General features: G+C 39.1%; 3 protein-coding genes across 3 annotated transcripts; 2 read left to right on the top strand and 1 right to left on the bottom strand.

Annotated features, from left to right (window-relative positions):
* The first annotated feature begins 467 nt into the window (after positions 1-467).
* On the top strand, positions 468-4,586 carry Taf3 (TBP-associated factor 3). The gene is given in 30 exon segments (XM_034979946.2): positions 468-687; positions 844-973; positions 975-1,112; positions 1,114-1,170; positions 1,172-1,204; positions 1,206-1,327; positions 1,329-1,371; positions 1,373-1,433; positions 1,436-1,498; positions 1,501-1,727; positions 1,729-1,977; positions 1,980-2,052; positions 2,055-2,141; positions 2,144-2,241; positions 2,243-2,293; positions 2,295-2,377; positions 2,379-2,484; positions 2,486-2,808; positions 2,810-3,005; positions 3,007-3,103; positions 3,106-3,171; positions 3,174-3,334; positions 3,336-3,659; positions 3,661-3,729; positions 3,731-3,905; positions 3,908-4,047; positions 4,049-4,149; positions 4,151-4,250; positions 4,252-4,347; positions 4,349-4,586. Coding segments are annotated over 29 exon segments (3,495 nt in total). The 5' UTR covers positions 468-687; positions 844-862; the 3' UTR covers positions 4,394-4,586.
* Positions 4,587-7,496: 2,910 nt separating this feature from the next.
* Afg3l2 (AFG3 like matrix AAA peptidase subunit 2) lies at positions 7,497-11,726 on the bottom strand. Its single transcript, XM_034979914.2, is given in 4 exon segments — positions 7,497-8,420; positions 10,130-10,345; positions 10,348-10,389; positions 10,392-11,726. Coding segments are annotated over 4 exon segments (2,307 nt in total). The 5' UTR covers positions 11,581-11,726; the 3' UTR covers positions 7,497-7,560.
* Positions 11,727-12,047: 321 nt separating this feature from the next.
* LOC117992348 (serine/threonine-protein kinase 40-like) lies at positions 12,048-21,218 on the top strand. The gene is made up of 7 exons (XM_034980027.2): positions 12,048-12,695; positions 13,190-13,423; positions 14,325-14,457; positions 15,236-15,416; positions 16,004-16,097; positions 16,926-17,123; positions 17,501-21,218. Exons 1-7 carry the CDS (start codon positions 12,216-12,218, stop codon positions 18,059-18,061), a joined length of 1,881 nt encoding a protein of 626 aa, XP_034835918.1. The 5' UTR covers positions 12,048-12,215; the 3' UTR covers positions 18,062-21,218.
* The last annotated feature ends 2,930 nt before the right edge of the window (positions 21,219-24,148 follow it).

Below are 24,148 nucleotides of genomic sequence, written 5' to 3'. Positions count from 1 at the left end.
AATTTTAACTGATAAAGGTACTTCTTTGTAGAGGCCACAGAAAAGTTTTTTAATCTGTGCCATAAATTGTCTATAGATTCAACTAGAGTGCCATTGAAGTCGAATGAAATTAATATTGTACACTGTTAGGTTTACAATAAAACTTAAAGCTAGCCAAATAATATTTAAAAGACGGGTGACCCTTTTTTTCTTAGATATCCGTGATATGAATACCGAATCGTTCAACTTCGTCATAGCACGTCATAGGTAGTTTTCAAGATTCAGACACTTCAGAGTATTTTTTAAAATAGTCTGACTGAGGTTGACTGAAAAGTTGTTTGTTTGATGCGTAGCTTACAAAGAAACAGAACATTAATTTCGTTAGTCGAATAAAAAAGGTCTTGATGGCAAACCTAAATTAGGTCACTCTCTGAACGCATCCGTAATTGACCGCCATTTTTTTTATTATTACCTTGCAACACCAAACATTGACAACCAAAATGCAATCATGGCGCACGGGGTTCTGTGTTTGTAGAATGCTGAGAAGTTTTTACGTAAACACTTCGTTAATTTGCATTGTAATCCATAAATGTGTTATGATAAATTGATCGTAGATTCTGAAGATCGTAGCGAAGCATACATGTGTGTTCCAAACTCGAGGTTTCCACCTATTTGCGTTACCGTCTCTGTACTACTAGACACTTGCAGGTATGAAAACCATCGAGATATGCGTTTTAGCTCTGCTATCGTACGTACAAGCTATCGAGGTGTAAAGTGAACCTGGTTGTTGTGGTCAGCAAATTCCACTCATGTTATTTGACCGTTGTTTCGCCCGTACGTATGCGTTATACTCGTTTGTTCCAGATAACTTGTTGGTGTCATAATGTCAGAGGCGTACGCCCGTGAGATACTACGGAGGAATGTTGCGCAAATATGCCAAACTATAGGGTGGAATGGTATAAACTCGACTCCACTCGACATTTTGGTACACGTTTTTTGGAAAGTACATATGTACACTGGGCACACAAGCTAACAGATATGCTGAACAATTCAATAGGACTGAACCAAATTTACATGACTTAGGATTAGTGTTTCGTGATTTACATATACAACTTCCCGAGCTAGCGGAGTACCACACAGTGTGCCACCGTGCCACCACCCGTTAGAACTGAAAAGTTCCCCAAACCGAAGGGAGTCTAACTTGAATTTCCTTAAACCTGGCAGTTTATGAGGTCGTCACGAGGCCCATGCACGTACATGAGCATTTACCTCCCATGTATCCAGAGAAAGAAAGAGACACACCAGCCGTCGCTGGCACTGTTGAGATCCGTCAAAATGGTATTGATAGCCATAGAGACCAATGCCACATGTACGAGCCCTGAAATATCAGTCCAGCGACAGTCCCGAGAAATCTAAAGACATATTTAAAAGACCAATCGATCCAGTGTCATTACCAATAGCAAAAAGCCAAGGTTACGACTCGACGAGGAGGAAAGAACTAGGGAAATTAGCAGCGTCATGAGACTATGTCTGGTTTCTTGTCGCCCGCCCGAGAAGGTAAACTACCAGAAGCAAGACCACCCACAATAGTTTCAGACAGACATGACAAACACAGAGCAAACTCGCACCATTCGAATGCAATGAAAGTACCGTTGTTAGACAAAAGTGATAAGAAATCTAAGAAAAATAAGTTATTAAACGGCAAGATAATGAAGAGTAAAAGGAAAGATAAGAGTCATAAAGGCGAAAAGTAGTAAATCTAGGGATAGTAATAAATTGAACAAGCATCCACCAGGATACTCGATAAAGAGTAAAGATGTACATCCGACCCTTCACAATCATGTAACTATGCCTGCGCCGAGGATGATGCCTCCTGTGAAGGCCCCTATTGCCCCTCCAGCAGCTCCTGCACCATTACCACCACCAGTCGTGCCCATGCCGGAGCCTCTGAGGCCTGTCATCAAGCAGGAGCCCATAGAACTCTTCCTCCTCCTCTTCCACCACCAATACGTAGAACCCGCCACCTAGAGTTTGCCGAAGATGCAATTCCGGTACCAAGAAAAATACCAATTCAAAATCGCCACTCGCATCAAACTCCTTACCTTTACATAAGCCACAGCCGGCCACCAATTCTCTCATCCCAGAAGTAGAAATTAAAAAGGAGTGATTGAGGAAGAGGAAAAACTGGCCTCCCAACCCGACAGATCAAAAAGCAATATTTTAAAAGAATATCGAACCAAATCAAAAGAAGACAAAAACACTACCAGAGGTTGTCCCAGAAAAATTGCATCCACTCTCTGATGCTATGATCTCACAGAATACAGAATTCTGCACCTGAATCAAAAAGTGAAAATATTAGAGTTAAAAGTGTAGAGTCTATTATGAACAATAACAATAGTCCCTGTAAATTTGTCCCGAGAAATAGATATAAGATCCCATGAAGTCATTAGTATTGACGATGATTCATTAGACATGCACCCCATGCCACAGTTTAGACCTTTACAGCCTGAACCCCGACCCACAGTATTCTATCGATCAACAAATCCCTGCATACCCTTCTCCAAAGACTTGGCCGGGTGTGAGTCCAAGCAAAGAAGGAAAGAAACATAGAGAGAAGAAGGACAAAGCATCTAAGATTGAATCGAAGCTTAAGAAGCAGCAACAGCAATTGCAAGCCTTCCAAATGGTGCAAATGGCTGAGAAAAAGAAAATGAAACTGGGTAATGAAAAGCCACCAAAACCAAATAGGCCAAAGAAAGAACCGAACCTATCACAAATGCATCCAGGTTTCCCCTTCTTCCAGCCATGCCGCACGGTCGAGGGATTGATGTCCGGACCCAGGTTTGATACCTAGCGACTTATTTGCTAACTTGGCTAACAACCCAGCTCTCAGAGGTCTGCCGCCTCCAAACTTACTTACCAATCCGTTTGCATTAGGATCAGCAGGACCTGGTCTGATACCGGGGCCGAGCTTCCTGCCAGGCGGTCTGGGACCAGGTATTCCCAACCACCTCATGCAAATGGGCAAACTTTCCTCACACGTCTCGATCGTCATCTGTAAAGTTCCCGCAAATGCTCCGTCGCCCTAGTTTGGAGGTAATACCCGTCGACAACGAAGAGGAAAGATAATGCATAAGTCGCCCATGATAGGACGTGATAAGGACCGTCACGACAAGCACAAATCGCCGACCATTCAAATATTTTACAGAAACAAAAATTGAAAAATAAAGATCATAAAGCTAGCTTGTATAAAATGCCTCCTGTACAGCCTGATATAACGATCGAACTGAATCCTCCCAAGACGGAGCCCGTTCGACCGGAGCCGCCGAGGGTGCCCCCCGCCGCCCGTTCGGCTACCTTCGCCGAAAATAGAAGAGCCCGCGCCGATACCCGTACCGACACCCGTTCCCAAACCTGAGCCAGAAAAAGTCGCGATCCCAGATGATCACAAGAAAAAGAACCCGATAATTTGGAAAAGTAAAAAGGACAAATCCCACAAAAAAGAAAAGAGGGACAAAGACGGTTTGAAAGTCAAGAAGAAAAAAGATAAGAAAGACAAAAACAAGGATAAGGCGGAAAAGAAGAAAGATAAGGAGGAGCGACACGAGCTTAAAGATAAAATCAAAAAGGAAAAGAAGGAAAAAAAGAAAGAAAAGGTCGCCGACGGCTTAGTACCTAAGGCTGACGCTTAAATTAAGTTCCTCTAACTCTAATTCTCCAATGCCTCCGAGTTCACCCGATATTTTTAACATTGAATATAAAGCCTGTTGTTAAAAAGGAGGAGGACGACGCTTCGTCGTGAAGGAAGAGCCGGATGTCGCGGGAGCACAGTCGTTCGCCGGAGTTGGCTCAGATTTCCGCTTTAGTGACGAGACCGCCCAAGCAGAAGCATTCAAAGCATAATCACATAGCAGATGCGGAACGCCGCTGTCGCCGCCCCCCGCATCTCCGTCGAGGAAGAATCGTCCGCCGTCGAGTCATTCGAAGTTAAGAAGATCTTGTTTAAGCCGAATGTCGAAGAAGACTCAAGTAGACGATTTAGACGACGAGTCGGTTTCGTTTCGGAGGGGAATCCGTGCCGGTCGCGGCCCCTGCGCCTACTCCCGTAGCGGTGGACAAACCTAGCGGCCCGCTGCCGACCCCGTACTACGTGGACGAGCAGGGGAACAGATCTGGTGTGCCCCGCATGCGGGCGGCCCGACAACGGCTCGCCCATGATCGTTTGTGACGGCTGCGACGGCTGGTACCACTGGGTGGGCGTGGGGATCACCCGAGGAGCCTGGCGCGACGGAGGATTGGTTCTGCAAGTCGTGCTTGGCCAAGCGAGCCGCCATGGTGTTGGCCGGCGTGACTTCCGGCAAAAAAAACGCGGCCGCGAAGGCCGAAAGCAGAAAAAATCAGAGACTGTCATTGACTGTCGGACTTTTCGTTGTTACTGAGATTAGATTTAATTTACCGTTCGATAGTGGCGAGTGAATGGATGCCGATTTGTTAATGATTTGTTGTTGAATGATATCGCGCGGATACGTTTCATCATTTATAATGTTATATCATAGGCTAGACTAAGTATAGATAATGATTTAATATTGACATAAAATGTTGAACATAAAAACTGTAGTATATGTAATATCATGTAATATTAATTAATTACGGCATAATTTAATGCTTTTTGTTAAATTTCTTATTTAATCGTTCGCGCTGCGGTTAGATCAAGGTTTTTAAATGAAGGAATGCGGGGCGGTGTTGTGCAGCGACGCGCGGTTAACATAGAGGTTTAATGTAGATTCTTTTATATGTGTAACAAAAAAAACTGAATTACTTACAGAATTGGTGATGTATAAAGTAACTACGTAATGTAGTGGAAATATTTAAATAAACAGAAAGAAGGCTGGGAGTGTATATTCAGCCCAATATTGAATATTTTCATATTATAATTTTAATATAACCTTGTTTTTAATTTTTTGTTGAAGTTGTTCCTTATCTATGTACAGGCTAGCACAATCTCGCATTTCTCTCTCTGTGTGTGAATTATCCACAGTAACTTACACAGTGGCGCGGAGGTGCTACGGCCCTAACGTTCATACATGGAGGGGAGGTAAATGTAAAAGGTTTGATTTCAGCCCTAGTGGCCAATTAAATATAGTGGTACTCTAAATGTATAAATTATTTAAATCCTGTCTTAATAATTACTATTCGGAATGAAAAAAAAGTCATTTGCCAGAATTTATTTATTTTATAATAACTACATAAACACAATTTAAGCCGAAACATATTAATTATTTAATGTCGAATATTCAACAAGCTGAATTATAGGAATCAATTTTGAATTAAATTATTTTACTAACTTTCGTATTTTGCTTTTTATTTTCAGTTAATCACTGTAATATTGCGACTGGGCAAACGTTCAATTTCGGGAATTGTAACGGTTTAGATGTACAACGGCATACATGCTAAATACTAAACTAACGGTTCACAGAATGTCAATTTCGATCTATTTATTATACCCACCTACGCAAAATGCCAATATCGTTAGGATTATTGGAATTAGTAAAATAAACCAAACTATCCAATAGCCAATAACTCTGAATTGAATTGAACCAAACTATTAAGCATAATATAAATTAAACTAAGTAGGTATATATAAAATATGGGACTGTTATAAAATTTAAGAGGCCCACTTATTAACTACGTTGGTTTAGTCTTTTCATTACCTATGAATCGATCTCAAGATCATTTTGGCCATTTTGCGATTTTTCTAAACATCACTCCGGTAGTCTTAAACAAGGTCTAATCGTACTACCATCCACCATTACCCGCCATCTTGGAAACCTTTAAATTAGAATTATTTTGTTATGAACACATTTATGGCGTGAAATGGAGTCGATTATTATTTAATCACGAATTAAACTCAGATTTAAGAACTTTGACACATAGGTTGAAATTCAGACTTTTAAGACACCTTTGAACACATCACGGAGAGTTACTCTCATACATGCAGGTTTCTTGACGATGTTTTCCTTCATCCGTTAAAGCAAGTGATTTTTTTAATTGCTTTAAAGTAAAACACAACTGCGAAAGAGGCGTGCCCGGGATCATAGATTATGTTATATATTACTTTGCCCGGGAATTGAACCGCCGCCGACGCCGCCGTTATATACTACTATGGTAAATAACGCATAGTTTTGAATATTATTATCAAAAGACATTGCGGCTCGGGCTTCGACTTCACGTTCTGCAGGTGTGTGTTGCGCCTAAGCGTACCTAGTTTTAGTGCGAATTCAAAATTACGTTAGCGGATTGCGACCGTATGTGACCGTAGGCCGCTCTAAAAGCTCCAGAAAAATGAAGTTAAGTCCACACTGGTCCAGTTCATCGTAACTTGACGCGTGAGTAAGTTAGTTCTTTATACCACCACTATTATATCTTAGAAATCCAACATCTGACCATCAAAAAGCGTTATTAATTACCTATTTTGAATAAATCATTTGACTTTGACTTTACCTTAGTCACACCTTAGTACAGTACGATTTAAACTTAAATGCGTCTGCGTGAAGTTGCGACGGCGTGCGCAGTTACCCTCCCCGCTACCCGGACACCCAAATGGGGTGGTGGTAAGGGTTATGTGATGATGCAGTCAAAGATGGAAGCGGGCATCGTACCGGATACCGCAACGCTAAATCGCTTGGCGGCACGGCTAGGATAGTAACTAGCCACGGCCGAAGCACCCCACCAATTACGATGAACGGACAATAGTGCGACGCGTCGCCATGGTGATGCAAATTAATGCAAGGAGATTCACGGATTCCTATATAATATGTAGGTAGGTACCTACGACTTCGATCTCCTGTGATATCTACTCATGTCGTGACTCGTGACTCGTTTCACAACTCGCAACGCAAATGTCGTAACTCCTGTCACACCTTACAAAACCTAATACCCCCCCCCCCCCCCCCCCCTCAATAGTTTTTTCAAATTAACATTATAGTTAGTAAACCTTGCCTAGCCTAGAGCACAGAACAGGACGAGTTGCGAACATAAATAGTGAATGGGACCACTTGCGAATGGGACGAGCTGCGAATGGGACAAAATGCGAATGGGACGAGCTGCGATTGGGACAAAATGCGAATGGGACGAGCTGCGAATTGCACGAGTTGCGAATGGGACGACTTGCTAAGGTACCGTATCTGCATTCTGCAGTCTTTCTTCAGCATTAAGATTGTGACTCGTGGGTGCTGTCGTTGTTCCTAAATTCACCTCAATACAAAACTCCTTCAATGCAAAACCTAGGCTAATCGTAAGCCACTTATCACCTGTACAATTGTGTTAAGGTCTGTGCCCAGTAGATTATTATTGACCACCTGTATTTTTGCATATTTTAATACATATTTATATAGGTACATTAGTAGGTATACATAAATAAATAAAATTGTGACTGCAACACCCGTATTATCTCAAAACATAACCACCAGAATAATAGAGCATAACACAAAACAAAAAAAAAAGCAATTTAATTCTTAAATTGTAATCTATTTATTTCGCATAAACTGACTAAAAACTCAACAATCTATTTATAACAATGGCTTATTTACTGGGACTTGCGGGGGATGGTATACTTTCAGACTTTGGCGTGGTCTGCTTTTCTTTGTTCCAATCTTTGAGACCTTCGGGTAGTGTGGTATCCTCGTCTAAAGAACCTGTACCTTCAACGAATTCTTCGTAAGTACTCTTTTCAGGGAAGGGTCTTGGTCCTAAAAGCTCGATCATGTCATCTCTACTCAAAATTTCTTGTTTCAAAAGTCTCTCAGCCACTTTTTCGATATTTTCCTTATGATTTGTCAATAATTCCGTTGTATGTTTGTGCGCGGAATTTATTAATTCTCTCACTTCGGAATCGATTAACTCCGCAGTTTTTTCCGAGTACGGTTTATCTATAACCATTTCTCCTGGTTGCGGCATTTCAAAGGAAACATTGCCAACTTTAGCATTCATTCCGTAATGTACTATTTGGGCGTAAGCGCTTTGGGTTATCTTTTTCAAGTCGTCTTGTGCTCCTGTTGTTATTCTGCCGAAGAAAAGCTCTTCGCTTACTCGGCCTCCTAATGTCATACACATTCTGTCAAAGAGCTGTTCTTTGCTATACAAATACTGTTCTTTTGGTAAATACTGGGCGTATCCTAGCCCTTTGCCTCTTGGTATGATCGAGACTTTTAGTAACGGATCCGCGTGTTGTAAGAACCAGCCTGCGACGGCATGCCCAGCTTCGTGGTAAGCCACAATCTTTCTCTCATCAGGTTGGAAGTACTTCGATTTCTTTTCCATGCCAGCTACAACCCTCTCGATGGCTTGTTCGAAGTTTTTCATTGTGATGTTGTTGGCTAGCTCTCTTGCTGCGATTAGAGCTGCTTCGTTGCATACGTTGGCTATGTCCGCGCCAGTGAAACCTGGAAAAGAAAATATGTCGAAATTAGATATTATTGAAGTGACAATGGGGCGCATAGTTCGAAGAACAGACAAACAGGTTCAAAGATGCTGGAATGGCAGCTTCACAATGGAAAACTTAGCATTGGCAAACCCCCATTAGGGACAATGAACCCCAAAAGACATACGAGTAATGAATGTCCAGCAGTGGATACCTATTGGTTTACAATAACAAAGATTAGGTATTGAAAAATTCGGAAGATTCGGGGCAGTTGTAAGTGTCTCAATATTTAGGTTGGAACTGAGTAGTTTGCGAGTCTTTAATTAATTAAAGACTAGCGCTTGGCAGCAATCAGCCTTGCTGGCCAGTGATGATGCAGCCTAAGATGTAGCACGCTTGTCTAGAAGATGGCTATTCGCTCTTGACTTGAAGGTACCCATATTAAAATTATAGTGGAAACTGATGCCGTGAATGTCAGCTTTGTAACCTAGATTTCCCGAGTTACGGCGGTTACGCCCTCATCCGATCCTCGTTCGTGAAAATATGTTCATTTTTTGTTTCGTATGGGAGTTTATGACATAATGTCGTAGATAATCGCTGGTAAGTGGTATTCTCAGGGATGACGGAAGTGCAGTGCGTAATCGCTGTTAGAGTGAAGCCACGGAACGTGTTGCGTCTGGCAACTGAGTGGTACCAGTGCGTTATCCTACATAGAAATGACTGGATATAGAATCAAAGAAAAACCTGCCATGTGCGAGTCAGACTCACGCGCCGACGGTTTCGTACTACAGTCGTATTTTTTCGACATTTTGCACGAAAAATCAAAAACTATAATGCATAAAAATAAATAAAAATCTGTTGGCTTTTTTCCCTTACGTGTGCTATAAGACCTACCTACCTGCCAAATTACCCTCTAGGTTTTTGGCAGACAGACAATAAAGTGATCTTCATAAAAAATCTTCGCATTATTATCTTTCAAATTAAACCGGTTTGGAGAACATCGGTTGGATAGTTTTAAAGTCATCATAATATAAAACACAAAAAATGTTAGAAACATTTTTGTTTTATATATTAAAAGAAGATAGGTGCAGTTGCCGATGCGATGCAAGGACTTTCGTGCGTCAGCAGACTGAAATCTGAATCACTAGCCATATTATAAATGCGAAAGTTTGTTGATTTGTCCTTCAATCACGCCGCAATGGATCGACGTGTTTTATCGCACGAATATAGTTTAACACCTGGAGGGTGACATAAGTTACTTTTCTATCTCTAAATAAAAAATCTATTAATAGTATGCTCCTGAAGAAAGCATATTACACAATTGAAAATTATCTAAACGATAAAAGAGCGTTGATTTGACCTGCAGCTCGTTCCAGCAAACGCGCAGGACTGCAAATGCTTTTTATACATGGCATAATATTGTATATCAAATCTTTGAAAAGAGCAACCGCCGAGTTTCTTGCTGGTTCTTCTCGGTAGGAAAGGCATTCCGAACCAGTGGTAGATGCATTTAACGATTCAAAAATACTTCTAAAAGTGTAATTGAATAAAAATATTTTTATATATTTATTATTTATCCCAGAAAAACAAAGTTCCTACTGAATTTTTTAAAGTTGATAGATCAGTCTCTGAGTCGTCGGTTACCTTTCCTGAAGAACTTGATTGCAGATTTTTTTTCTGTACTAATGTAGTAAAAATATAGATTCTACACTTGCTAACAACTGCACATACCTGGAGTCAATGCAGCCATTTTGCGCGCCAAATTGTCTCTATTAATTGTCGTCTTGAGAGGTGCCAGATGAACTTTGAAAATGGAGGCTCTTCCCTTTATATCCGGAGCAGGCACAAAGATCTGCCTGTCGAATCTACCAGGTCTTAGCAACGCTTTATCCAAGATATCCACTCTATTTGTTGCTGCAAGAACTACAACATTTGTCGTCGTATTAATCCATCCATCTCTACTAGAAGTTGATTCAGGGTATTTTCCTGTCCGAATGACCCCCAAAGCTACGTCCGCCCCTCTTTCTACCGACAGCATCAATTTCATCAATGAATAAGATACATGGTGCATGTTTACGGGCCATAGAAAACATGTCTCTTACTCTAGACGGACCGACTCCAACAAACATCTCTAGAAATTCAGAGCCTGATACAGTTAGAAATGGCACATTTGCTTCTCCAGCGGTTGCTTTAGCGAGCAATGTCTTACCAGTACCTGGAGGCCCAGTTAATAGAGCTCCTTTGGGTATCTTAGCGCCCAAATCTATATACTGCTGTGGATTTTTCAGGAAGTTTACAAACTCCATTATCTCAATTTTAGCTTCCTCACAACCTGCTACGTCTTGGAACTTTACACCGATGTCCGTTGGGTTTATAAGTTTGGCGGTTGACTCCATTACTCCACCAAATAGGCCACCACCTTTACGACCTCCTCTACCCATCATATCAGCTGATCTTCTCATCATGTAGATTAAAAATCCAATTATTAATAAAGTAGGCAGCATACCTGTCAAGCTAGCAGCTTCTACCTCTGTCTTGTATATGACGGGAACGAAATTCGGTGGGTCTACATTCATTTCAATCTGTGCATTCTCTAAATTTCTCTCAAAGGAATCTACACTGCCAATCGCAAACCATATAATTTTATTCTCAAATGCACCCGACTGTAACTTGACTCTTACCCATTTTTTGTTTATAACTTCTAGTTTATCGACTGATCCTTTATTTAAATATAAATTAACGAAGTCTCTCCAGCTTATCTCTCTATATCTAAGCTCGAAGTATGCTATTGAAGCTATTAACGTTACGACACCCATTGCGCCGAACATCATCCACTTTTCTCGGTCCTGGCCCTCGTAACCGCCACGGCCGGGGCCTCGGCCGCCTCCGGGGGTGTTCGAAAACATATTGATGTTCCATTTATCTTGTGACGAGCTCGATTTTGGAGGAGGCGGCGTACTTTTTGACGGCGCTGGCGAATCATCTTTCTCAGGCTTTTTCTCCTGTTTCTGACCACCACCCGGTTGGAAATACTTCTCGAATCCTTTAGGAGGCTTCTTACAGAACTCGTACCACTGGTTCAACACAGTATCCAACGCTGGCACTCCGAGAGGTTGGAGTTTATGTCCATTGAAGTTTAATTTCAACAGTTGGGACTGCGTTAATCTGAGGCCCTTCCACATACTGTTTTATGGTCTCTTTTATTTACAGTATCTCTGCCAATCTCGTATTTCGCAATAAAATTATTTATTATGTCACAAAAATATCTTCCGAACTACACAGGCTTTCCCAAAAACATGGTTAAAAATATCTGTCAAAAGTCAAAATCAAAAGTCAAAGATGATTGATAATCATAAAAATTAGAATAGTGTTGCGTGAGTGTTGCCCACGGTTTCACAATTATTTCACAAGCGTAGTCACACGAGCACTTTTGAGAATGGTCTTGTTAGTAATATTATGTTGCTGTTATTTTGTATTTTTCGTACAAATTAACTAGTAAATTGCTAAAACTGATCTTAGAAATCAAAAAATTTTTTTTTATCACACAATGAAAGTCTATTCACAGGTGAATAGATTTTCGCAATCTGTGGAACTGTCATACTCATAAGTGTCATAAAATTATAGTAGTTTTTTTCAGGACGACCTGGACGACATTTGGCCACAGTAAATAAAAAGATTTCGATTTTCACTTTTGTACCGTTTTCGGAGTTCAAACAGCATGTTGTAGTGTTCAAAAGTCTACTAAATCTTAAAACGTGAGAGTGTGGCTTTTTATTTCATAGTTTAACATTGACAAATTCATTTGTATACTAAAGTTATGGATCAAGAAAAGCCTGGGTGTAGTGTGAACCATGGTAAACGTACCCGACCTTTGTTACTGCAACCCAGACCGAAGATCCCTAGAGTGGCCGCTTACGTGAGTTCAACGTCCAGCTCGGTCCTAAAGAACTCCAAAAAGTTAAGTCCAAATTCACCTAAGAAAACGCAAGTAACGTACAATAAAAGCGATGTACCTGCGCCAGGCACACCTGTGCCAGAAAAACTAGTTCGTAAGGCGGGACCTTACCTACTAGGGCCTAAACTAGGGCCTAGTCCTGTGAAAAGTATTGTCCAATGTTTAGCAAGGAAGGAAAAGACTGATGACTTTTACCAAATAAAGATATTGACTTTGCGGAATGAAGGGCAGGTGGAAACTCAGGATGACAGGCAGGGGAAGATGCTTTTACACACTGAGTATTCACTTCTGTCCCTGTTGAAAGACCAGGATGGTGTTATTCATCATCATGGACTGTTTAAGGTATGTAATAGTCTTCGGCTGAGATCTATAGACCACATTAACTTTGCTAAGACTTAACACATTATTAAAATGAGACAGCATTATGTCGCTCACATAAGTCGGTCTTGCTTTAAAGGAAACTTTAGTCTGAGCAAAGTCAGAGTACACTCTATAGATCTCAGCTTTAAATGTCTTCTGAGAAGGTGTCCTCACAGAGTAATATCCTAAAATAGAAAAAAAATCTCAAATAATATTACAATACCTTACAATATTATTACCGCAGCACAAAAAAGTATCCCAAAAGGTATTTTTTAAAAGTCGCTTCAATAAAATAAAATAAAAATATTTTTTATTTAATTAAACTTTTACAAGTATTTTTGAATCGTCAGATGCATATACCATCATATTAATAAACCTATGCCATTAGCAGTCACCAAATTATTATATCCCATTAATTATTAAAACTTCTATGTTGTGTAGGGGTCAGTGTTTTACAGTATTTTTTACTTTTCCAGGACCATGCATTAGAAGAAGTGCCAAACCCCAACGGGCCAGGGTACATTTACACTGGCCGAGTGAGACAAAGACTGTTCCTAGTTCTAGACAGTGTCACCGCCCACCAGTTCAGTGACAAGGGCAGTGAGCTCATAAACCTGCAGCAGTATGTCACTAAAGTGAAGAAGGTTCCGGAGAAAGAGGCTGTACTGATATTCTATGATATTGTTAGGGTTGTCGCTAATTTGCATAAAGTAAGTAACTATGAGATGTTCATATTGATTAAGCTATTTTTAGGGTTCCAACTTCCATATCTCAAAAAAAAAGAAGCGACGACCTCCCTGGCACAGTGGTAAGCGCTGTGATCTTATTAATGGGAGGTCCCGGGTTCGATTTCTGGCAGTGATTTGGAATTTTATAATTTCTAAATTTCTGGTCTGGTCTGGTGGGTAGCTTCAGCCGAGGCTAGTTACCACCCTACCGGCAAGGCCGTGCCGCCAAGCAATTTAGCGTTCCGGTACGATGCTGTGTAGAAACCAAAGGGGTGTGGGTTTTATAAAAAAAAACTGCCATACCCCTTCCAGGTTAGCCCATTTACAATAGATAATTTACATAGTCTTTGATTGTGTAATAATTTTTATTTGAGGAGCAACCCTTTTTTACACTTAGAATTTTTTTAAAATTTTGATAAAGGTCCATTTATCTTATCTGTGTAGTTGATCCAGTTTAAGTTTAAAAAAGGTCATATTATTAATGCAAAGTACTTAATAATATTAAGTACTTAATAATATTAAGTACTTTGCATTAATAATATGACCTTTTTTTAATTATTTTAAAAATCATTATACTATAATAATTTTTAAAGTAAAGTAAGTAAAGTAAAGTATATCTTTTAAACTAACGTGAGTGATTTCCATGTGTGATAAAACGGCTTTACTCACGTATTTCGATCGGCGTCAGCCCGACTAGTTTCGAACCCATCTGGGGTTCGGCGTGCTCGAACTGAGTCCCTGTGAAAAAGGACCATGGATGGGTTCGAAACTAGTCGGGCTAAGGTCGACGAAAAACGTGAGAAAAGCCGTTTTATCATATTGCCCAATTGACACACCTTAAAGCTGATATCTGGGAATTAATTAAATATTTTTTAAATTACAGACCAACATAGTACACAGAGATCTGAAGTTGGGCAACATAGTATTAAATCAAAGGACAGGAAGGGTTATCTTAACTAATTTCTGTCTTGGAACACATTTAGGTAGCGATAGAGATCTGCTGAAGGATCAGAGAGGTAAGAATAACTAGTCTACTTATAAAATACGGTAAATAGCAGATATTTCAACCCAGCTAGGATCATTTTTAGGGTTCCGTACCTCAAAAACAAACAAGGAATCCTAATAGAATCACTTTGCTGTCTGTCTGTTGTGTCTGTCAAAAAACCTATGGGGTACCTTTGACCTAGAATCATGAAATTTTGCAGGTAAGTAGGTCTTACATACAAGTATAGGACTAAATCCGAAAACCGTAGATTTGTGATTACATCACAATGAACAACATCATATAAAAGAGCTTTATCTGTATATTCTAAAACAGATTTATATTTATTTTCATGGATAATAGTTTTTGATTTATCGTGAGAAATGTCGAAAAAAATACCCAAACACGGAACCCTCGGTGCGCGAGTCTGACTCGCACTTGGCCGGTTTTTGGCTTCCATAACTCAAAAGGAAAAAGGAACCCTTACAGCCCTTTTAGACTGCTGCGTCCAGTTTTTTGCAGGATCCCGTTTGATGGCGAATGTGTTTATATGCTAGCGAGCAGCCCGCATGCGGGATGCTCGTGTGAACGCTAGCATACAAACACATTCGCCATCAAACGGGATCCTGCAGAAAACTGGATGCAGTGTGAAAGGGCTGTTATAGGATCACTTTGTTGTCCACACGAAGCATTGCGTTGGCGGTGCGGCGCCTGTGTGGTGCCCCACCTGGGCAGAAGACTTTAAGGATTGTGTAGTGGACCATGGAGTGGACGATGGATTGATCATGATGATGACCATTCTTATTTTGCAGGTTCGCCAGCCTACATCTCGCCTGACGTGTTATTATGTAAGCCCTACCTCGGCAAGCCCTCAGACATGTGGGCTTTAGGTGTAGTGCTATACACAATGCTGTATGGGCAATTCCCGTTTTGTGACACGAGTCTAGCGCAGCTGTTCAGTCGTATACAGGCTGCCAACTATAATATACCGCCGTAAGTACTTTGTCGGATTTGCGCTCACTGCGCTCGTACTAGTGTTTAGTTCAGTAGTTCTATACACAATGCTGTACGGGCAATTCCCGTTCTGTGACACGAGTCTAGCGCAGCTGTTCAGTCGTATACAGGCTGCCAACTATAATATACCGCCGTAAGTACTTTGTCGGATTTGCGCTCACTGCGCTCGTACTAGTGTTTAGTTCAGTAGTTCTATACACAATGCTGCAATTCCCGTTCTGTGACACGAGTCTAGCGCAGCTGTTCAGTCGTATACAGGCTGCCAACTATAATATACCGCCGTAAGTACTTTGTCGGATTTGCGCTCACTGCGCTCGTACCACTTGTACCTTTTTCTTTTCACCAGACAAAGTATAGGATATTTCAAAGTATAGAAATGCAATGTTAAACAGCCCGATCCATCCAGTAGTTTGAGCTGTGCGTTGATAGTTCAGTTAATCAGTCAGTTTTTCCTTTTATATATTTAGAAGATTTTAAGATAGAAAGCACATTATCATAAAATCTATTCGGTCTCTTAGATTTATGAAGTGGGAACTGTTCATTTGATTCGAAAATTTTACTTTCAGGGATGGGAATTCAGTTCAAGTGACGGACAACACGGTGTTCCTGATACAGAGGCTGCTGGTTAAGGATCCTAAGCACAGATTGCTTGCTGACCAGGTAATTTCACCAATTTTGGTATTCGTCAAAGATCCCAGTGCCGCCAGATCTTTCTGAGAATAATTTTCATAATATAAAAATTACAACCCAACCCAATTCCAACCTTTAAGTAAGATTAATATGTTATTTTTACGTTTCCGTACCTCAAAAGGAAAAACGGAACCCTTATAGGATCACTTTGTTATCTGTCTGTCTGTTGATCTGTCAAGAAACCTACAGGGTACTTCCCGTTGACCTAGAATTATGAAATTTGGCAGGTAGGTAGATCTTATAGCTGACTTTTGGGGAAAAATCTGAAAACCGTGAATTTAGGCTTAGATCACACAAAAAAATTAAATTGTTATGCATCATAGTTTTTGAATTATCGTGCAAAATGTCGAAAAAATACGACTGTAGTACGGAACCCTTGTGGCGCGAGCCTGACTCGCACTTGGTTGGTTTGAGTGTTGAATATTAATAATTCATTAACAATATTCTGTAAAACGTATATAAACATAATAGGTATCAGCAATCAGTCTTTTAAGAAAATTGAGTAATATTTTTAGGACTAGAACGGTACTTTTGACATGAAATTTGTCAAAAAAATTAAAAATGGCGCGTGAGGAGTCATTTTTTACGGACCATAAGCTTTGGATTCCCTTGAATTGACAAACATGACAGAAAGAAAGACAGACCACAAAGTGATGCTATATAAGGGTTCCTTTTTTCAATTTGCGGTACGGAACCAATGGATTGACGTGATTTTTTATGGATATAGTTAATGACGTTAGACAGTCTTAATTAATCTAAGGCTTGTCTATAATATTAGTATGGATACTTTATTTTTAGGTTCTAGACCAGCTATCCAGCATCATAGCAAGCTACGTCATAGTTCCCAACCCTCCCGAGGATTTGCAAGTGGTTCCTGACATTGCGCTCGACGAAGAGAAAGAGAAGGAGAAACCTGCCACCAACGGTTCGAGCGAGATAGAAAGAAAACCCTTCCTCACCATTCCTGATAGTGGGGAGAGGACGCCCAACGCCAATGTGAGTATAATATACATTATACATGTTATTTATACCTACAGATGATGAGAAAAAAAGAGAAATCAAATGAGAGTGAGATAAAGAGAAAGTCCTTCCTGATAGTAGGGAGAAGTGTTTCGGGATTCCTTTGGGATAGGGAATGAAATTTTTTGTCGATGTTACTCAATAACTCCGCGAAATCTTAACCGATTTCGTAATTTTTTTTTCTATTCTAAAGATTGCACTGTCAGGTTCCATGTAAATATAGTGAAGATCTGATGAATAGTTGTTGGAGAAGAAGAACGGAACTCCTTAACGGGTAACACCAAGTCCGTGGCGATCATCTTAGTAAAAAGTAGATTTTTTATGGTTTCATCGGATTATTTTTCTCTTTACAGGAGGAACTAGGCGTGTTCTGCGTACCTCTACCAGATTTCCTAGCATTAAACTTCCCATCGCCGACTAGAGTGACCCAGAACAGTATTTTAGTTCACCCAACCACCCCCGCAGACACCAACCAAAACCAACGGCAAATCACCGTCCAGCGCATAGGTAGGGACGCAAGACCTTTGCATTCTTGGGAAATAGCTCGGTACCAACATATGTTTACTAACCAACGTTCGGAAAGCTCTAGAAGGACAGAACGACCGACTGACGTACAGAATTTCGTATCGGAAAGCCGATCAGATCGACCAGAAAATTCTCGACTCCGCGCTTTAGCTCAAAGAATCCCCCGTTTATCCAATCCCATAGTACCGATCCCTTGGTCAGAAAGATCGCGTTTGCAAATGGATAGACTGGATCAGAATTACGTTTTACAGTTGCCCGTTCTAGATGTTTCTAGAATATCCAATAATAATAGGATTATGAATCCAGCGCCGACGCATACGGTTAACGCGGAGTCTGTGGTTAATAATCCACGGCCAGCTATTGATAATTCCGATTTGGAGTATAATTAATAAACAATGGTACTGATTCTGAGCACAACCTAATTTTAGAGTATTCGCATCCTCTTCTTACTAATGTAATATGAAAAGGACAGACGCAGTTTGACAGTTTTAAATTTAATTTTTAGCTGGTAAAACCCGTGATTTTGGCGCACAGTCGCGAGCCTACCGTTTAAATTTGTAGCGTGCACTAAAATTTAGAGTCTTTAAATGTAAAAGTTCATGTTCTGTCCCTTTTTAGCATTGTTAAAAAGAAAAGGATGCAAATACTCTAAATTTAGTTTAGAGAAAGACAACGGAATCGGTGCGATTGATAGGTATATTATGTCGATGAAGCCATCATGGCTTAGTTCACAATAATTGCACTAACTATGCTATGAGGATCCACAGACAAAATGATCTCAGAGGGCGCCACAAGAAGTCCGGCCAATGTCAATGTCAAATACAACATTTTTTGTTTTGTTTTGTTGAATCCTCAGTGAAAGGATCAAGGCGGACTTGTCAGACGCGTATACCTGAAAGGGACAAAACAACAAAAGAAATCGATACATGTGTGATCAGTACGTAGATAGAGTAATAAAGGTAGATGCAGGAACGTTTGCTTTCTCATTCGCACTAAAAAGAGAGCACAGATAAAGTTACTAATGTGATAAACAGAGACGCAGCTAACCTATTTTTTGTCCCTTATCGTGTAACTGGTTTTTGCAGGAATACATACAACTTACATACAAGAAGTTGCAAAACAAACTTTGAGAATTCGTGGCGCAATTGTATTTCTTATGAGTTATTTACTTGTTTTCACATAAAAAACGTTTAATACAAATATTGTTGATCGGTTAATACAAATATTGACTACTAAACAATGGTAATAATTGTCGTGTTATTCATCGTTACGTCGTGCTATCGCTATCTCATATGCGGTTACACAGTACTTAAATCTACCTATTATTCTATCTACGGGTCAGTACAATAATTGTCAATTAATCCATCGATGTCAAAAGTGTATGCTTATTGCTTATTAGGCCACGGAAAATAATCTCTATTATAGGCACTATCACAGAATACTTAATATAAGTCCCGCAATTTGATATAGCGCTGGAACCATGTCTCATAACATCGAAATGACGTCATTTCGACGTCAGCCGAAATAAAAATATACCATCAGCTCGAAACCTCAGTCTAGTGCTGACGTCACTAAAATGGCGGCCACGCGCTTTAGCAATTTGCGGGCCTTATACTACCTTCCAGGTGCAGAATGACCACTCCTCAAATACGTTTAAGTAAATAACGACTAGTTACGACGAAATAAAGTGCAATTAAGCTCGTCCCAATGCTGCGGCCTAAAATTTAATAAACTCTCTTTCCATTGCAGAAACACTCTTTTCTCTTACGATCTTTTATCTCTTTCTCTGTTACGAGAGAAGAAATAAGCGAATACCGTCGATATTTTTAATCAGTTTCTTTATTTATATTAGGTTAACATACTTATTTCTGTTTTGATATAAGTAAAAAAAATAAGAATTTTAAATTTAAATTAAAAACCAAGTACTTTTTTAATTTTAAATGATTATTTTGAAACTTTTGTTAGGAACCTGGAAGAGGGTAAGACAATAATGTAACGGGGGAAAAAAATGGTACCAAGGGATTGTATATTTTTTGGGGAATTAGACAATAAGTTTTAAAAAAATCACTATTGGTAGCTGTTTTATGTATTAAACGACGGAAGGAATTAATTGATAATTAAGATTTTTTTAAACTGTAGGTATTTTGGTACGTAAGGTACGGATAGATTTTAGAAAAAATGACTGTTCATTGATAAAAAAATGTTTTTTCCTATAAATATGTTTTTAAAGTTTATATTTGGACCGTGTTTTTTTGCCGAAGAATTATTTTATGATTTTTTTTTATAAAAATAATTTTAATTAAAACAATTCCCTAAACTTTTTTGGATACCAATAAATAATATTAAATTGATTATTATCTAGAAACGTTGTACCTATATTATGAGTTATGACAAAATATAATTTGTTATCCCTTTCGACAGAACTATTTGAATTTTTCTGTTATGATATGTTTTAATGAAATTGATAAAATTCTCATATTATTATAACATAAACATAAATATTTTTAACAGTTGGCTATTAATGTAGGTACTTATTGTAATAATTGATAGCATTTCAAATCGATTTTATTAAGTGCGTTTTTAGTTTAATTGTAAGAGAAAAGTTGATTTTAATTTTTACATCGCCAAATTTTTTAAAATTTATTAATAATATTCTGTATTGTAAATATTAGTAGGTAACTTAATAAGGAATTTATATTATTAGGTGTATTTAATTATAAGAAACAAAACCTCTTTTACTTTTAAATAGTGAATCAAATACATTTTAGTCTCCGAATCTATATATATAAAAGGAAAAGCTGACTGACTGACTGACTGATCTATCAACGCACAGCTACTAGTGAAATATAAAAGTGTAGTTTTCTCTACATTTTGCTTCTACAAATCTATACATTTAATTTGTATAATCAAAACTAAAATGGTCGTTAGGGGCGCTCCTTTTTAGGGTTCCGTACCCAAAGGGTGCTAACGGGACCCTATTACTAAGACTTCACTCTCTGTCCGTCCGTCTGTCAGCGGGATGTATCTCGTGAACCGTAATACAGTGCGACAAGGCTATCTTGGCGCGTGGTGAAAATTGGAACTAACGTTGCCGTCAAATGTCCCCTTTGTTCTTGTTTGAATATTCTAAGCCTTTGTTCTCCAACAGCGCCCTCCTGTCAATGTCAGTCAAGTGCCAAGAGAGGCTTGTCGCACTGTGGAAAGAGAGTTGACATTTTAACAGAATGTGTATTTCTATTGCAGTTATAGCAAAAAATAATAATAAATTCAAAATTGCCGCCATGAAAATTAAACAAAATTAGAAAGCGTTGTGTCTTGTATGATGGAATGGAACCCTTCGTGTGCGAGTCTGACTCGCACTTGACAGAAATACATGGTTTTGTACTCTTTTAAATTTTAGATATTTTTTATTTTAATTGATATTTTTTGTTATGTATTTCGATACTAGTGTAAAGATATTGTATAATAAGTAGACAATTTTGTTATTTGTTAGATGCATACTAATGAAAAGAGTATGTAGACTAATAAAGATGTATTTTAAAAACAGTTTCGACTTTTCTTTTCTGGGGTAGGTAGTAGGTACTAGGTACTATTTAAAGGGCGGACCAAGAAATTCCTGGAATCTCGGCAACGCTTTGGCGGTTCCTCTGGTGCTGCAAATGTTCATGGGTGGCGGTAATCACTTAACATCAGATGACCCGCCTGCTCGTTTTTTAGCTATTTTTATTAAAAAAAATACTCTTTGGCCCACCCCTCTATTTTAAGCTTGGTATATGAGTACAAGCTGGATTCACGCGGCGCAAGACCATGGTGTTTGGTAGTCCCTATAAGAGACCTATGTCCAGTAATGGACGTCTATCGGTTGACGATGATGATGAAAACGATGATTATGAGAAATCTCAAAAATAAATTCGCGACTTGTAGGTATCTGGAACTCTTAGACACTTAGACAACACTCTACGAAGTCGAAACCTCTTTCTAAAGGTCGATGTACATTACTTTGTCTCTGTCATTCATACCTATGTGAGACGTTTTGTCGGTCTCAACGACAGACAATACTCTACAAAACCGCTATCTCTTTCCAAAGGTCGATGTACATTATTTTCTGCCGCGTAATGTAAGTCAATAGTCTGTGCATATAGCATTAAGTATGTCGATTGAGCTAGATCCTTTCTTCGGGTTGGGCCACATATTATTACAAGGAATGTTATCCTGGCGCTTCTACTCTGTACAAATGCTCGAGTGGTGGATGCGCCAAGGTCTCGTACATAGTCCGCGACAGGTCGAGATGGCAATTGGAGTATGAGGCGGGGGGCTCACCCGCACGTCACCTGCGCTAACCCGGTTCGGGCAAACGCGGGTGACGTGCGGGTACACGAGTAAATGTGCGAGGCGTCTGTCCCTCCGCCTCATGCCCCGATTGCCATCTCGACCTGTCGCGGATTATACGTATAGATAACTAGATGATGCCCGCGACTTCGTCCGCATGGATTTAGGTTTTTAAAAATCCCATGGGAACTCTTTTATTTTCCGGGATAAAAAGTAGCCTATGTCCTTCCCCGGGATGCAAGCTATCTCTGTACTAAATTTCGTCAAAATCGGTTAAATGGTTTGGCCGTGAAAGGCTAGCAGACAGACAGACAGACACACTTTCGCATTTATAATATTAAAGTATGGATTATTATTTCACAAAAGCTTTAAAACGTAAGTAAAAGAAATTCATAAAACTAAACTCCCAAGGCGAGGCGCCGCCATTTTTCAGCGTCCGCCCCGCCCCGGGTCCGCACGTCAGACCTAGCCTTCATTTAAATGAGAACTAATTTTAATATTAATGCTTCGTTTTATACTGGCAAGAACTACGAGTATTAATCTACGTTGTGAAATAACAAAGTTAAATTGTTTTCAGGGTTCCGTACATCAAAAGGAAAAAAGGAACCTTTATAGGATAACTTTATTGTCTGTCTGTCGTGTCTGTGGTAGGTACTTCGTTGACCTAGAATCATGAAATTTGGCAGGTAACCTTTTCTTATAGCACAAGTACCCAAATGAAAAAAATTCGTAACCGTAGTTTTCAAAGTCAAAAAAATTAAAGATAAGCAACTAATATGTGTTTCCGAAATAATTAGTTTACTAAATCACATCAAGATGCCGACGTACCTACATACAGCATTAACTTATATTGTAAATATCGATTATATTATTATATTTTCGAGAACAAAAGTAACCTATAAGTAGGTAGGTAGGTACGTCCGTCCTCGGGTTTTAAGACAATTCTGTACCTACCATTGAAATTGGACAGATCGGCTGTGCTAAAAATCAAAAGCTAACGGTCTGACTGACACATTTTCGCATTTTTTTTTTATTTTTTTTTTATTTTTTTTTTTTTTATTATGGAACACAAACAGCTTTTACATTTTTACTTAGCTACTTATTTCTAGTTTGTACATATGCCTATTAAGTGTTCACTCATTTACATTATATCTATTTAATTTTGTGCGGGAGTTAGTTAGGTTAGTAATTACATTAAATTAAATTATAATAAGTTAGTTTGTTATGAAGTGGTTACAAATAAAGTATATAATACTACTATGGGTAATAGTATGGATGGATATATTAAAGATAGATACAAACATAATATAAGCTACCCATTAGGTACCTACGTAGTTAGGCAGGGACGTATGATATGCAAATTGTAAGTAATCCTACCATAAATTATTAAAACAATACCATCCATTAGGTAATTTGATAAACCTCGTTAAAACCTCGCCTCAGGGTCTAGTTCAGTGGGTGAAGCTTCCCCCAATTAAGAGGTAAAGGGATCAAATGCTGTGTCAATTTGAGGTTGAAATGTTAGATTATTCGTGGGATATGGGGTTTGTTTATCTAATAAAATAAATAAATTATGTTATACTAGCTGATGCCCGCGACCTTTAAAAGTTTAATTGAATAAAAAAGATTTTTATTTTATTTTATAACACGGATAAATTTCCTATGCTATAAAATTACTTCGAGCTTTACTGCCAAATACTTTAAAACCAAAGTATTTTAAAACCTGGTTTTAGACCCTGGTATTTTTACGTACTCTTACTTGGAAGCCCTGGTATTGAATTTAGCAAGTATGTCTCACTCTCACCCTGTGCGAGATGCTAGCGCAGGTGGTCCCCCCGCCTCATAGGCTCATCCCCGATGCGATACTATTGATACTAAAGAGTATCAATTCCAAAAATTGAGAGTTGTTATTATATGTTGTCAAAAACATAAGAAAACTGACAGAGTGGCGGTTATATACGTACATTAAAACTACTGATTAATATCGAGATGTTAATATCTTAGAACGCCACCTATTGGCAGCTTTGTATAGTGGGGTATAGCTATATATATTATGCATATCAGATTCTATACTAATGAAGTAGTTTTGACAGATAGACAGACATTTTAGGCATTTATAATATTAGTATGGATAGTATGGAAGTATG

The sequence above is a fragment of the Maniola hyperantus genome, chromosome 21 (genome assembly GCF_902806685.2).
Source record: "Maniola hyperantus chromosome 21, iAphHyp1.2, whole genome shotgun sequence".
Lineage (NCBI taxonomy): Eukaryota > Metazoa > Arthropoda > Insecta > Lepidoptera > Nymphalidae > Maniola > Maniola hyperantus.
Note: the sequence above shows the minus strand (reverse complement) of the source record. Positions and strands in the feature narration are given on the sequence as shown.

Bases quoted from the DNA above. Each gene is read 5' to 3' on its own strand.
- LOC117992348 (XM_034980027.2), top strand. From the start codon at position 12,216: ATGGATCAAGAAAAGCCTGGGTGTAGTGTGAACCATGGTAAACGTACC. The intron at 14,458-15,235 runs GTAAGAATAACT...CTTATTTTGCAG, and splicing joins TCTGCTGAAGGATCAGAGAG to GTTCGCCAGCCTACATCTCG. The intron at 16,098-16,925 runs GTAATTTCACCA...CTTTATTTTTAG, and splicing joins ACAGATTGCTTGCTGACCAG to GTTCTAGACCAGCTATCCAG.